The sequence below is a fragment of the Typopeltis vanoorti genome, chromosome 11, assembly GCF_054136105.1.
Source record: "Typopeltis vanoorti isolate ZY-2024b chromosome 11, IOZ_Tvanoo_1.0, whole genome shotgun sequence".
NCBI classification, from domain to species: domain Eukaryota; kingdom Metazoa; phylum Arthropoda; class Arachnida; order Uropygi; family Thelyphonidae; genus Typopeltis; species Typopeltis vanoorti.
Genome location: NC_143559.1, coordinates 15,851,007 through 15,866,551, shown reverse-complemented (window position 1 = coordinate 15,866,551; position 15,545 = coordinate 15,851,007). Strand labels below are relative to the sequence as shown.

At 33.3% G+C, this 15,545-nt stretch overlaps 1 protein-coding gene across 7 annotated transcripts in view; it reads left to right on the top strand.

Moving 5' to 3' along the window:
- Window positions 1–11,563, top strand: part of LOC150101326 (tau-tubulin kinase homolog Asator-like) — a 324,567-nt gene extending 313,004 nt beyond the window's left edge. For all 7 annotated transcript variants that reach the window (XM_090400432.1, XM_090400438.1, XM_090400431.1 and 4 more), the window contains one exon: window positions 10,147–11,563. In XM_090400432.1, the coding sequence (XP_090256558.1) occupies window positions 10,147–10,228 (82 nt within the window). In that variant the 3' untranslated portion in view covers window positions 10,229–11,563. The remainder of the gene's footprint in view (window positions 1–10,146) is intronic.
- The last annotated feature ends 3,982 nt before the right edge of the window (window positions 11,564–15,545 follow it).

Below are 15,545 nucleotides of genomic sequence, written 5' to 3'. Positions count from 1 at the left end.
TTGTGAAATGCGGAAACATCATTCAAATCTGAACAAAAATGATTGATTAATTATTCCAAGAATGTCGAGGACCCATTTTCAACCCATAGCAACAAGGACAACCCCAGACAGAAGAAAATCTCAGTACGAAAGGATTGTACAAATTGTTTAATGTAGTTCCTTTTTTTCCTCTCACCAGACGTCAGGCTAGAATAAATGATTAACAAACATTTAGATTAATTTTATTTTACCTTTGTATAGTGCAGTAGCTTGTATATTGTACATATGCATGTTTTCCTTATGTTGACCTCAATACAGAAGTCGAAACGTTGATTGTTACATGCTTTAATGTTAAGTAAAATAATTATTCTAACACGTGTGTTGTGTGTCCATAAATTTTTCACTATGAATGCTGACCACCGTATATATATAACCGCAATAAAATAAAATAAAAAAATTAGCTTAAAGAAACGAACTGCAGTAACCTGCGTCAGCAGAGATGCCATATCATAGGATTTGATGAATGTTATGTAAGCTGATGGTGTGCATGTAGGCGTGCCTGCAAGTGAGAGAGAAATAACTAGGAATGTTTTTTGTTTTTTTTTTGAGTGACAGATACCATAAATATTTATTTATTGAACATACCATTATGTGAGTTATGATTATTGTATCTACTTAGCCATGTCTCAGTTATGAGATCCTCTTTATTTTTATTCCTCGGAGGGAGTAGATGGAGCTCTTTTGGCCCTAATTTTTGGAATTAGCTGTTACCATAAGCCTAGCCCATGTATATCGATTTTAGAAACATCATAGTGAGAGAGTAATGAGAAATAACTGTTATGATCTTGTAATGCTCTAAACTCTAATACTCACTGTTGTCTGAAATAGTTCAGGTTCTGCAGTGTTTTCTTGAGTTGGGTTAAAATCATGAGTTTCCTGGAGCAAAAGTAATGCTTTAGTGAATCTAAGATTGAATAACTCAGGGACAACAAAGGCCTGGAAAAAAGTTTTTCTTCTCACTAAATTGAATTGAGCCTATAACAACCTTCTTTTCTTACAGACGCATGTGCACAGTTAATATATTAAAAACTTATTAAAATATTGGTAATGATTTATGGTACTAGTGCACAATAGGTTTACAACCTTTTATGCATGGGTGAAGCATAAACTAATTATCCATCTTTCAAGGTTTTATTTTTTACATTATTTTACCTATGCGCCTGTGTAGCTCAGTGGAAGTGACATTTGCATTCCATGGTGCTTGACTGCCTGAAGGAAGACCTAGGTTCAAATTAATCGCAGACTGAAGGGACATTTTCTAAGCTTTTCTTCAACTGGTTCCCAAGTTAGTCGACCTCTGGCATGGGCAAGCAGGTTTTTTCTCCTGGAAACTTGGGCTTACCATTCTGTAATCTCAAGAAAATCGACCGTAGAACCTACACTATCTCAGACAATAAATATATAGTGTTAGGATTATTGATCACAAGATGGCAGCACTTGTTAGCCATCTCTCTTCACCAGATACTGGATATTGTTAGTGATAGTCTTGGGCCAGCTATCTAATTTTTCTCCATTGGAGATTGAAACCCCCCCCCCCCCCTCAGTCTCCAAAAAGTTATGACAAAAACGTCCTCACCTACTCCCTGTAAGGGAATCAAAAGCATTATCGGGTAGTAGCAGGGATACCTATCCAAATGCATTTAGTGCTACATGAAGATCAAATAGAATTAACTACATTCAAAATAATAACATTATTATTATTATTCAGGCCTCCATGGAGTCAAAAGACTCATTGTGGGAGGTCCTTCCTAAGAACATAAAGTCTGTCAAGACTCATCGAGGGGAGGTTCCCCCCCCCCCTAAGAAACAGTCTATCATACCACTCCTTAAACTCATTGACTGTTCTCGCCCTCACCACTCTATCAGGCAATGCACGGCTCAACCACCTTCCATGCAAAGAAACCACTCCTCACCCTCTTGCTCACAGTTTCCTTTCGTAACTTCCAGGGATGGCCTCTTGTCATCACTCCTTCCCGCTGTTCAACCAAGTGAAAGAACTCCCCAGTGTCAACCCTGTAACCACCTCTCAACAGTTTAAAAGTCTCAATCATATCACCTCTCCTTCTATCTGCCAAATTCTGCAGTCCACATTCCCTCAGCCGATTCTCATAACTATCCTTGTACAGTCCTGAGACCATCTTTGTTATCTGCCTTTGTACCCTTTCCACAGTTAATTTATCCCCTTCAAATCCTGGAGACCAATCTGAGAACAGTAGTCCAAGTGTGGTCTGATCAGGGTCTTATACAACAGAATGATAACCCTCTTATCTCTGCAGGTCAGTGTCCTTCTCATAATTGCAGCAATCCTCTGTGTTACCTTCACCACCTTTGCAATATGTCCCCTAAACTTCAGGTTTCTATCAATCATCAACCCCAGATCTCTTGTCTTCACAACTTCCTCCAGTATAACTCCACTCATAGAGTATGCAGCATCTCATCGATGTTTCCCAAACCTCAAGACCTTACATTTTGCTGCATTAAACTGACACTCCATTCATTTGCCCATCTATCTAGCTTATTCAAATCCTCTTGCAGGGCTACCACATCTGCACTATTACTAATAATCCTTCCCAGCTTCGCATCATCCGCAAACAACTGAATATCCCCTTGCAATCCACTGGCAATGTCATTGATATAAAGGTTAAACAATATAGGTCCTAGTACTGAGTCCTGTGGGACCCCACTTGTAACCTTCTGTCTCCTTGAAACTGCTCCACCATACACAACTCTCTGATACCTATCAGACAGCCAATCCTGAATCCAGTTGACCAATCTGACATCCAGACCCATGTGCTGCAACTTAAATATCAGCTTATCATGTGGCACCCTGTCAAATGCCTTCGCCAAGTCTAAGAAAATTGCAGTATATGCCTTTCCCTCATCTAATGTTCTTGTAACTTTATTATAAAAGGCTAGCATATTGCTAAAACAAGAGCATCCTTTCACAAATCCATGTTGACTCTCACAGATAACATTACCCTCATCTGCAGAGTGCTGTATACGGTCCCTCACTACTTTCTCCAAGATCTTAACTACTGATGACACACAGACTGGTCTATAATTAGACACTTCCAGTCTGTTACCACCCTTATGCAATGGCATTATCTTACCTTCCTTCCATTCCCTGGGCACCTTTGCCGAAGCCAGACTTTCATTGAAAAGCCAGGTTAAAGGCACTGTCAGTTCCCTACCACATTCTCTCAAAACTCGTGGTGAAATACCATCCAGTCCCAAAGCTTTACTGACATCCAGAGTACTCAATATCTGAAACACACACTCCTCCTGTACCTCTAAACCTTGAACTTGCCCTATCCCTCTAGCATTAAAACTGACTCCTGCAGGATGAAATACTCCAATAAAGTGGTCATTGAACAATTCCACTATGTCCTCTGCATCAGTCACTCTATTCCCATTTTTATCCCACAATATCATTCTTCCATAGTCATTTCTCCTCCTACTGGCCACATAGCTAAAAAATTCCCTAGAATTTTCTTTAGATCTTAGGGCTACTCTCCTCTCATATTCCAGTTTCGCTTTCCTTACCACACTAGTCACTCTTCTGGCCTGTGTCTTATATTCTTCATGCATCCTCTCTTCACCTGTCTCCTTATATCTCTTCCATAGCCTCTTTTTCATATGCAATTCCTGTTTAATATTGTTTGTCATCCACTTTACTCCAAATTGTGTCTCGTGGTATACAACTTGCCATTGCTGCTAACAAATATTCTTTCACAATTTCCCATGCACTAACGATATCCTGGCCTTCCAATTCCTCCCTCCATGAAACTTCCCGAAGTTGATGTCTAAGACTGTTATAATCACCTGCATTATAATTCCACATAAGTTCCCGTCTCTTTGATTCTCCTGCATGTCTATTCATTTTCCAAGTCAAAACCATATGGTCACTCTCTCCAACTGGTGGGAGAGATGTCATCTCAGTTATTATCAACTCTTCTGATGCTATAACCAAATCTAAAACTCTTGAACCTCTTGTTCCCTCTGTTACATGTTGCCTAAGACATTTGTCCCTCAAGAATTCTAGAAATTCCATTCCACTATTACTACATGCATCTTCCTCTCTCCGATTTATACTACTGTAGTTAAAATCTCCCATAACAATCATTCTTCTTGCACTTGCCAAACTTAGCTGTCTAAACATCTCCTGGTCCCCATCCTCCGTGCTCCTCGGTCTGTAGCAACACCCCACTAAATATCCTGTCTTGTCTACCTTTATCTCACACCATATGCTCTCAAAATCATTTGTCTCACTTCCTTCCAAAGCTTCCACTCTTAGAGGACATAGGTCATCACTTATCATAAGCAGTACCCCACCACCACGCTTTCCCCTCCTATCCTGACGAAAAATGCTATACCCAGTGACTTCTATTCCTGTTATTATATCCCCTTCTGTCAACTACGTCTCAGTGATCCCAATAATTTTTGGCCAGGCTGATGCTATCTGTGCCACCAATTCCTCTCCCTTGACTGGTAACTGTAAATTCATTAAATGTATTGCTTGATAATAAAGTTTTTATTACTGTCTTGTGCTTAGGAGATTCAGTACTATTTATTAATATTAAAAAAAAAACTTGAAGTTAGTTTTACTTTCTTCTACCTGGATGGTAATCAAGTACTGGATAGTAATTCAGTACTTGTATCCATACTGTGCACTTCTTACAAATCTGTGTTTAATATTTCTGCTTTTTATTTATCATTAATGGCTATCTTTTCTTAATTTTTTGTTGATTTTCAGTTAGATAACAAAAAATAAAACCTAATATGGTGTGATTTTAAGAATATAGCTAAACACTGCTTTATTTGCTTTCCGTGTGCTGCATGCATATTCTTATCTTTATGCCAAGAAAGATGAAAAAAATAAAATTAATAAAATAAAAAATGGAAAGAAAAATCCTTGTTTCTCCAATGGTACAAGTGTACTATAGGTTTACACAAACCTTTCATAGTGGAAGCCACATAAAATACATGGACACAAATTACATAATGATTCACTGGAGTATGCTGTAGCATTCCTGCTTTAGTCAACCATTGACCCTAACCTACCTATGGCAAAACATAAATACAATTTATATATAAGATTATATACAACTTATAAGCTGTCATGGATTAGCATCTCACAGGATTCTTTGAATTTTCATGCTAATATGTAACCCCTAATCTCATCATGAATAATGACCCAGATTTCCAAGGAAATGGATGGCACAACTGCAACTCGCATATTTGGTAACAAAAATAGAAGGCTGTACAACTCAATTCCCAAAAGCCAAGTACGAGAAAAAAAAAAAATGTAGATATATAAAACTTTTTGATGGGAGTTAACAGTTTATTTTTTTAAATAAATAACCAACCATTTGTTATCTAACCTTTTGATGTCTGAACATGATCAGGTAATAGAAATTTGCCATATTACTGGTAATGGGGGCCATTTAAGAGAGTTTAGTTACATATACAAGTTTTCTTCAATAGGAATTGTGATTGTGTGGCCTGAGTTGAGGCAACTATAATTCCAACCAAACCAAAAGTTGGGTTACCTACACATTGGCTCCTTCATTTTATGTTCCTAGCATAGATACTGATAAAAACAAATAAGATAGAATACCAAAGAAATAATTTTTTCTGATTATTTTTTCAACATGAATAAATTGCTTTAATATTAGTTATTTGTAGAAAGTTTTACAAAATGTATTATGCTTGACATGAAATTATATTCTTTTAATCCTTTACCCAAGAATAAGCAAACAAAGGTTGCACATGAAGTATCTTCACAACTAGTGTTTTGTACATAGAGAGAGGCTGTTACATTCACATCACTTGTCTCAGTATCCCATAGCACAAAGATTATGGGAAGGGGGTAACTACCAATACCGGTTTTGACCTTTATTGAGGTCTCATCAGTGGGAGTCTGACAAGGATGATAACAAAATTAAATCAATGCAGAAATTGTATACTTTTCTACTGTATCACCATATTATTAAATACATGTGATCAGGGATAGTTTTATAAAAAGTTTTACTTCTGGGTTACTACTTGTATAAAAGTAGTAAAATTGTAGATAATTGTAGAGTCTTTTACTGTTGGGTTGCTTTACTATTTGCATATAGAAAGCATGACACTTCTGCATCAAATTACCATTGTATCTTCCTTTGTCTTGCTCCCACTTGAAAGACCTTGATAAAGGTTGAAACCGATCTAGGCACTGGCCCTCTCTATAATGTTTTTGCATCACTGAATATTGTGGAATGCTGAGGCAATTTAACTGGCCTGGTTAAGTGAGTGGTTAGTCTATCCAACCAATAGGTCGCAGATTCAAATCCCACTGTAGTTAATATGGTTGCGATTTATTTTAGGTGGAAAATCAACTTCATTGCCTTGTGTGAGCAGATTCAAATCCCACTGTAGTTAATGTTTGTGTTTTATTTTAGGAAACAAATTTCTTGAATATTAAGTTATATTTTAGCTAGAGTTCAATATGAACTAAATATGCAAGTAGTTAAGAAACAAAATTGTGCTATTTAAAGTTAAAAGTTGATTTCTGATGAATTTAGCAAATTCCCTTCATGAAAGTTTTTTTAATGTCACAACTACATAACATACCATGAAATCTATAGTAGATCAATGCTGTATGTGTGCACGGCAGGAGCCACTTTGAAAAGTAAAGAAGAGGGAGGTATTGATTATATGTATTAATAAAAGATTTGACAGTTTAACATTTAAATAACATAACTGGTAAAAAAAAAAACACTATTTTAATTGTATATTTCACCAACAGTAACTGAAGGATAAGAAAAAATCAGCAATGTCATGATACATGAGTAATCATCATCGTCATTCATATCAAGGATTTAGGCTTAGCATGGCCTGTTCCGGTGCCTTAGAAGTCATCGTTTAAGAGGACGTCCTGGTTTTCTTTTTCCTAATGGCTTGTACTTTAAGGCTTTTTTTTTTTTTTTGGTAATCTTTCTGTTTTCATTCTTTGAACGTGTTGCATTCATTTATGTTTATATTTTTTAATTTTTTCTATTACTGGTTCTTGGTTTAATTCTTTCATAATTTCTTTGTTTCTTTTGTGATCAAATCGGGTATACTTTGCAGTTTTTTTCATAAACTTGATTTCTGCTGTTATTAATCTTTGTCTTTTTGTTTTATTGTCCAGATTACGCTTCCATACATTAAGACCGGTAAGGCTAATGTATTGTATACTTTTAGTCTGGTTTGTTTTTGAACTAGGTTTGGTTTAAATATAGAGTTAATTACACCTGTTATATTTTGTAATTTTTACGTTTATATCTTTTTCATTTTCGTATGTGATCATACTACCTAGGATGTATGATCACATACGAAAATGAATTCACCTGTTCTAAGATCTTGTTATCTATTACTATTTTAGTTCTTGCTGGATCTTGTCCTTTAAAGGCCAAAGTTTTTGATTTTTCTGAATTGATATTATCATACCGTAATCTTTGGCTATCTCATTTAGATCTAAAATAGCTTTCTGTAAGTTATCTTCAGAATTTGTAATTATTATTTGGTCGTTGGCAAAATGGAGTGTGTTTAAATTCACTGTAGGAGAAAGTTTAATTCCTTGATGTAAATTTTTATTCCATTTTATTATTTCATTTAAGTAAATATTAAAGAGTTGCTGAGAGGGGACATTCCTGTCGCACCCCTTGGTTTATCTCTGTCGTATATGATAGCACGTGATTTAATCTTATTTTTATTTGATTATTTTCATATATACTTGTGATAGCTTTTAGGATATTATTTGGTATTTGTCTTTCTTTTAATGTGTTAAATAATATTAACTTTGTCAAATGCTTTTTCAAACTCAGTAAATGCAATACGTGTTTCTAAATTGTATTCTCTTCTTTTCTCTATTATTAATTTTAGGCAGCAGGCCAGGTCTATACATGATTGTCCTTTTCTAAATCCATTCTGTACTTCTAAAATAAAGTTTTCGGAATATTTCATTAGTTTGCTATTTAAGATTCCTGCTATATATTTTGTAACAGGAATTTAGTATACTGATACCTCTATGGTTTTTAGGGTCATCTCTATTACCTTTTTTAAAGATAGGAATCACAATTGCTTTTTTTCCATTCTATTGGGGGGATACCACTTGAATAAATTTTATTTAAAAATAAGAGTCTTTCTTTGAATCTTGTTCCTGCGTATTTATATAGTTCTGAACCTAGCTTATCTTCTCCAGGTGATTTTCCATTTCTTGTTTCTTTCAGGCTGATTTCTAATTCTTCTTTCGTTATTTCATTTTAGTTAATTGTTTGCTAGTTGTCTTTTTTAAAATATTTGTCTGTCCACAATTCTGTGTAGTAATTTAGAAATTCTTCTAATTTCAATGCATTGTTTAATTTTATGTTTTCTTTGGTATCTGCATTTAAGTGTTTCAAAATCTTATATACATTGGGTCTTATTTTATATAAATCATGTTCTAAATTAGAAACAAATTTGTTCCATGATTCTCTGTCTTTTTCTGACTCCTCTTTTAGTTATGGCTCTTATTGTTTTATATTCTATTTCATCTTCTAATCTTTTACTGCTTAACCATTTGTGATAGACTTCTTTTTTCTTTCTGATTGTATCATCCCAGATCTTCAGTTTTTTTCCTTTTATTGAATTTTTTGGTCCTTTCTAAGCTTTCATTTGCTGCTGCATTTAATATATATAGAATTATATATATTAAGCCATTCTAGTTCTTCATTTTGTTTTATTTTTTCTAGATATGGTTAATTCTTTGTTCATATAGCCATTGTACATTTGTGTCATTCAATAGTCTAGTTTTATAAACAAATGTTTCAAATTTTCTTTTTGTTCTTGTTACTTGTAGCCATTTAGGTGGTGATCTTAATTTTATTTTAACAAGTGGTCACTGCTTATTTCATATCCTCTGTGAACATCTAGTGAAAATTTTGATGTCTTTACATTTAATATAAAATAATCTAATATTGATTTCCATCCTCTTGCTGTCCAAGTATATATCTTTATGTTTATAGAAGGAATTCATTATTTTTAGGTTATTATAAACCACAAAGTCAGTCAGTTTTTTACCATTCCTGTTTAGAAATGAATTACATAATTTTAGCAGGAGACTTAAATGCAAGAATTGGAAACACGAAAATCATCTTTATTTATTTTATTATATATGTTTTGTAGCTGATTATAAAAATCAATATTATCCTGTTCTCTTCCTTCTTCTGCGGCATATAAACCAATTATTGTTAAATAGCCTCTATCTATTTTTTTATTCTAGCTTCTATTATTCTTTCATTCCATAATTTATAATGTTTTAACTGTTTTGAAAGGGAGTTATAAATCCAAATCATGACTCCTGCTCTTTGGTCTCTGTCAACTCTACTGTATATCACATTAAAATTTTCGGTTCTCATAGTTCCTTTTAATTTCTTTTTTTCTTTCAGTGATTACTGCTATTTTAAAATTTCTTTCATTTAATAGTTGGTCTAATTTCATTTCTTTATATGCTATTCCTCTTACATTCCAGTTTGCTATGTGTATTATATTTTTGTTTCCATTTTTGTTTTACCTTTTCCATTCCAGGGTTGTTTTCCATAGATTCAATCCGATTATCTTTTTCTGTCAGCTTACAAGTAGAATTGTGTTCTCCATGTCAGGGGACTAGCCTGGTGACGGAATAGTTCAGTGGTAGGGCTGCTACCTTAAGGCTTCTAAACTAGCCTTCTTCCAAATTTAAACCCATAGGAGGAATAGGGTATATTGAAGGGAGAAAGATTAGATTATAGAAGAATTATAGTAAGATTTATACAGAGAGCATAGTTGTAAGGCCAGCATAAGGGTCATAAAATAAGAAGAGTTGGCTGATAAGGCCTTATCAGCCAATTCTCTGAGTAATTATAAGCTATTTTAATAATCTGATTAATTGCTTATAAATGAAGTCTGCTTAACTCATACTAATAGGACGATGTTTTAGATATGCTTTTCAATTTGCTTACAATAAGGTATTCATGAATTTAATTTATAAAATTAGCATTAATATTTCATAATCTAACTTGAATATCCAAGTAAAATATCATACTTTTTTCTTTGTTCTTTTAACAGGCGCCGCAGGTATCGCCCCTTGTCACCCAACAGTTTGGCTATGGCAGGCTCCCAGTCTTCCCAAGGCACCACCCCCGACTGAGGTGTTGCATAATCATAAGTGGTGTGTCAAAGTTGTGCAATCACTTAGTGTTAAATAGCCAACTGCATTATATACTCTTGCTTTTTTTGCAGGAGTGCCCAGTGATCAAAAGCTGTCACTTGTTGATGGAAGAATCACTGAAATTAATTACTACACTGCAAGGCATCTGCACATGCTTCAGAGGTGATTAATTGGTTTTAAGGATGCAAGATGGAGTTCGATTGGCCTTTCCAAGTGTAGTGTTTATTTATTTATTTTTAATTTTTGTCTCATTTTGACAGTGGCACAATTACTTATGTAAAATATCTCTTCATAAAAATCCTATTCTGTAGTGGACTCTAGTCAGTTATATAGTTCCTGCATTTGCAGCAGTCAGGGATGTGATTTCATACTGGCAGAGAAACACAGTTGGCCAATCATTTACTATTATTTTAAACAATTTTGCACTTTGAATACCCAATATGGTATAACATTCTAAACCAAATATAATTAATAACACAGCAAGTACTGTGTATATGAAAGAACATTGACTAAAAGCAATGTTTATGTATATATGTGTGTTACTTGAGCAAACACAATTAAAATATTGCACACCAAAATTGCCTAACTTCATATATAAATCAAATCAAACTAGCTTAAATGAAGTGATGCAAAGAAGGAAAAAAAAAAAAGTATTTATTATGATACTGTACAGAATTCATTTGTCATGTGTGCTTAATAAATACTCCTAGTATTTTTTTTTCTTTATTAATTTCAGTTTTTTTTGCTAGAGCATTGTTTGTTCTTTACTGGTAGTGTACATTTCTCAATTTTTTTCTGCATTTATAATCGTGTTGCATAGTAAATGCTTATAAATAAAAAGTAGAAAATCAAATTAGTTTCATAGATCAGGGCATGAATCTTTTTCATATCACTTCATCATCACTTTATCTTATTGGTCATATTTATTTACAAAGCTACTTGACAAATGGAAGACCACAGTTACTGTTGTATGTAGTGGTATGTAGACTATTTACTGTGGTTCACAGTCAGTGGAAATCACTTGTACATATTTGTACAGCTTGTAACGTATGTCAAAACTTGTATGTTCTTGCTGTGCAATGCACCTCATCAGTTTTCCTTTTGTAATGTGAAATTGTGTAGTCTGTTACTGTGCATTGTGTGCATGAGTACACATGCATCAGAACTGTTCTTAAGTGTATATTGTATTATTAATGCAAAGTGATGGCTATTTATAAGACAAGACTGAAACCTGCCTGATTATTACTTTTTTTATGCCCACGTGGACCTGTATGGACCTTCTGAAAAGTAAATAAAGCACTACTTAAACATGTAGTATGTAATATAAATTATATGCTTTATTGATGTTTCGTCAACCTCAGCAGTTAAAAATTAAAAAAGATAAGTTTCTCTTTCTGTAATATATGTGTATACATAGTAGTGGCTTTGGAAATTATAACCTGCATTTTGTATACTATGTTCATATATTACTTTTTAAGCAGTACCTAAGTAACAAAATTAAAATAACAGATTCAGTGATAAGGTTCAGTACATGTAAACAACCAAGATGGTCTTAAGTCTATGGAATGCACACCGTGAGATTATTAAGGATGTATGAGTTACAAAGTTTAATAGGCAGAAAAGAAGGCACATACAAAAAAAAAGTATAAATTACTACTAAAGAAATTTTAAAGGATAGGTGCAGAGAAAGTTTTCAGGGTATCACAAGAGAGAGAAGGAACAAGGGAATCATGTAAGATGTGCAGGAATGTGGTTAGCATGGGGAGCTAGATTATATGCAGATTCTAGCAGGTGAGAGGAATATATTTAGAGTGATCAGTACACACCATCTCCAAAATGAGACAAGAGAAGTATAAGTGAGAATGTGGGTTTCTCATGATGAGTTCCTGTTACTACTCGCATGAAGATGCTAATTGTGCCAAAAGTAATCCATTTGAGTACTTTTTTCTTGTATTAAGAAATTTGAAACAAAGTAAGTATTATTCATAACAGTACTGTACTGTACTGTAATATTATGAACATTTTGTGTATGGTATTGCATGATGTAACTTCCATAGTTACTATTGAGTATTTTTATTTATTTATTTAAACAACAGATTACTGTTGTAGATTAGGATACCATGATCAGATATCCTGTTCGTGGTAACTTAAATGCACTATTTAGAAATTTGTTTTGATTGTAACATCTGTACCAGCAGTCTCCTTATTGCAGACTTGTAAATTTTTTTTAATGTTATTTCATTATAGATAGCTCTGTTTTACAACAAATCAAAACCAAAATTTGTCTTCAAAGTAACGTGCACTTTGTAATTTCAGGTTTGTATCCATAAACTTTGTCTGTTTTTCTGATGTGCCTAAATATTCATTAAAACTTTGTTTTATTTTTTTTTATATATATATATATATATATGTGTTATTATTTATTTATATGTAACTATTAGTACACTTATTGTGAATTATTTTAGAAAAAAAGGCTTTAAAAAGCTACCTTTAGGTAGCAACTAGGGTAAATTAGGCAGCAGGTCTGCTGTAATAAAATTTTTTTCTTCTGAACGAATACTGTTTTTTTTTTTTTTTTTTTTTTAATCCTTTGCTAATCAGTTATAGCAGTTTTTATAATAAAATACCTAAATTTCATCTTGCAATTATTTGGGATGGATTTGTATTTTAGTTAGTATCCTTGTGATCTTGATGGGGGAGGGATAACTTTTTTTTTACTGTTTACTTCACTTGTTACTTAGTTTTGTTGTATACTGGTTAAGACAATTTAAATGATAATGTTACTGTTATGATTGTGCTTATATTTAATTCCTATGGAGATAAAAAAAATCTATTCATTATGATCTACAGACAAGTTAGAAATATGTTAATTTTACTAGAAGAAAAGATGCTCTAATTTGTTGGTCCTATATAATCAGAACATTAAAACATTCTGAAATATTAACATCCTCCTGTTTTCTTGCTGATATGTAAAACTCATATATATATCAATTTCATTGTCCTCAAATTCATCCATAACTAGTTTTTTCCCAGTGAAATTGAATTCAATAAAGAAAATAGTGATTCACATGGTATAAATTAAACAAAAAAAAAAAAAAGGATAGCTAGTAAAATGGGATGCAAATGCTTGGAAAATGCTCCCTAATCTCTAAGTTGTGAACGATTTTTTGGGCATGTATTGACCTGAACAGTGGGTAGTGAACTAAGGCCTCTTTGCTGCCCTCAAATGCAGCTCTAGGAACTGTTTTTGCCAGCCTGGCTGGCCGAGTGGTTAGCGTGTCCATTCTCTAGTCAAGAGGCTGCAGGTGTGAATCCTGCCTTGGGCATGGATGTTTGTGATTGTCTGCAGAAATATTAGTGATGGCAGTAGATGGCGTTGGTGTAGTTTTGGTCAATTGGTGGATTGTGAGTTGTGGAAGCAGAGCTGTAGAGTGGATGCCCTCCCTCGACGAGTCTTTGGACTCCCTGGAGGTGACAAATAATAATAATAATAAAATATATATTGTATAACAAGCTATTGCTTTTAGTAATTATAAACCTTTTTATGTTACTTTCACCTCTGAAAAGTTGAGCCTATAGTGCAGTGGTTCTTAACCAGTGTTCTGCGAACTGGTTACAAGTGTTCTGCCAGTAAAAGATGTCTCATGACACAGTTCTGAGTGTAATTAGCTACTCTGATCCTAACAACTGAAGATTGCTATGCGTGTTGATTTCTAAACTGTTTATAGGTCATGTTTGCAGGATATATTATATCTGCGCACTGTTTTATTGCACAGAGAATCCCTAGTTTGAAAAACTTTACCGCCAAAATTAAAACCTGTAGTAGACCAAGTTGTAAATATGGTAAATTACATCACATCAAGATCTTTAAAAGTACGTGTTTTTAAAAAAAACTTTGCATATCTATGGAAGCCAGGTATGAATCTTTGCTTTTGCAGACTGAAATAAGATGGTTATCCAGGGGTAAAATGCAATTCCGAATTTAGAACTTAAGAAGGAATTATTGGACTTTTTCAAAATGAAGGTACAGATGCTTTTGTAAAATGTCTTCAAATTGTTATTTGGTGTGCTAAAATGGCATATTTAGCCGATATTTTTAATTACTTAAATAGCGTTAATACAAGCATCCAAGGGAAAAATTAAAATATTCTGACATCCACTGACAAATTGTCAGCTTTTCAGAAAAAAGTATCTCTTTGGAAAAACTGCATATCAGAAAAAGTACAGTAGATATGTTTCCTTCGCTCCATAATAAAAATGTTGAAGGAATTATTTCCATTATAACAGAACATTTAACAATATTGGAAGAAAAGATTTCAAGTTACTTTCCTTCCTTAAATACACAAAATTATGACTGGATACAAAATCTATTTGCACAGTTAATACATCGAGTTGGGAATTTTCGTTATAAGAAGAAGAACAATTAGGTTACCTTGTCAACAGATCATACTCTAAAAATGAAATTCTCTGAAATAACTCTTGAAAAAATTTGGATTTTTGTCCAATCCAAACACCCAATTCTCTCCATAAGGGCACTGAAAATTTTGTTACAGTTTTCAACATATTTGTGTGAGCTCAGTTTCTCAGTATTAACCAGTATAAAAACTAAAAAGCATGAAAGACTTCCTAATATAGACAAAGAGATGAGGGTAGCTACATCACATATTAGATCTGATATTGCTGAAATCTCAAAAGCTGACAGATTTAAGTATCGCATTAAAGTAAGTTCCATTTTTATAAAAAGCAAGTCCATGCATATTTTTATTGTTAGTTTTGTGACCTTAATGCTTTTGGTGTTCCCCACATTTATCTTACAATCAAAAGTGTTCCTTGACTTCAAAAAGGTTAAGAACCACTGCTATAGTACATTAGTACTGTGAGTGGGTTAAAGTTTTTTTTTTTTCTTCTGTTCTTATTACTTTTATATATATTTTGTATTTTTATTTCTTACATTGTTTTGCAATCATTATTTATTAAATTATATTTATATTATTTGTAGAATGAAATGAACATTCATATGTAAATAGAAATTCATTTGAAAATTTTAGATATTTATAGACTTACCTTGTTTTCTGATATTTTTGTATTTTTATTTTTTATGTTATTTTGCACTCATTTATTATCATTACATTTACATTATCTGGGAATAAGGTGAACATACATATGTAAATATAGATTCAGCTGTGGAAAACATTTTGGTATGTATAGACCTTCCTTTTTGAGATATACTTAATACATTTTCTACTCTTGATTTCTCATTATTTAGTGAAGGTAATGAGCCAAGTTGGAAAATGCA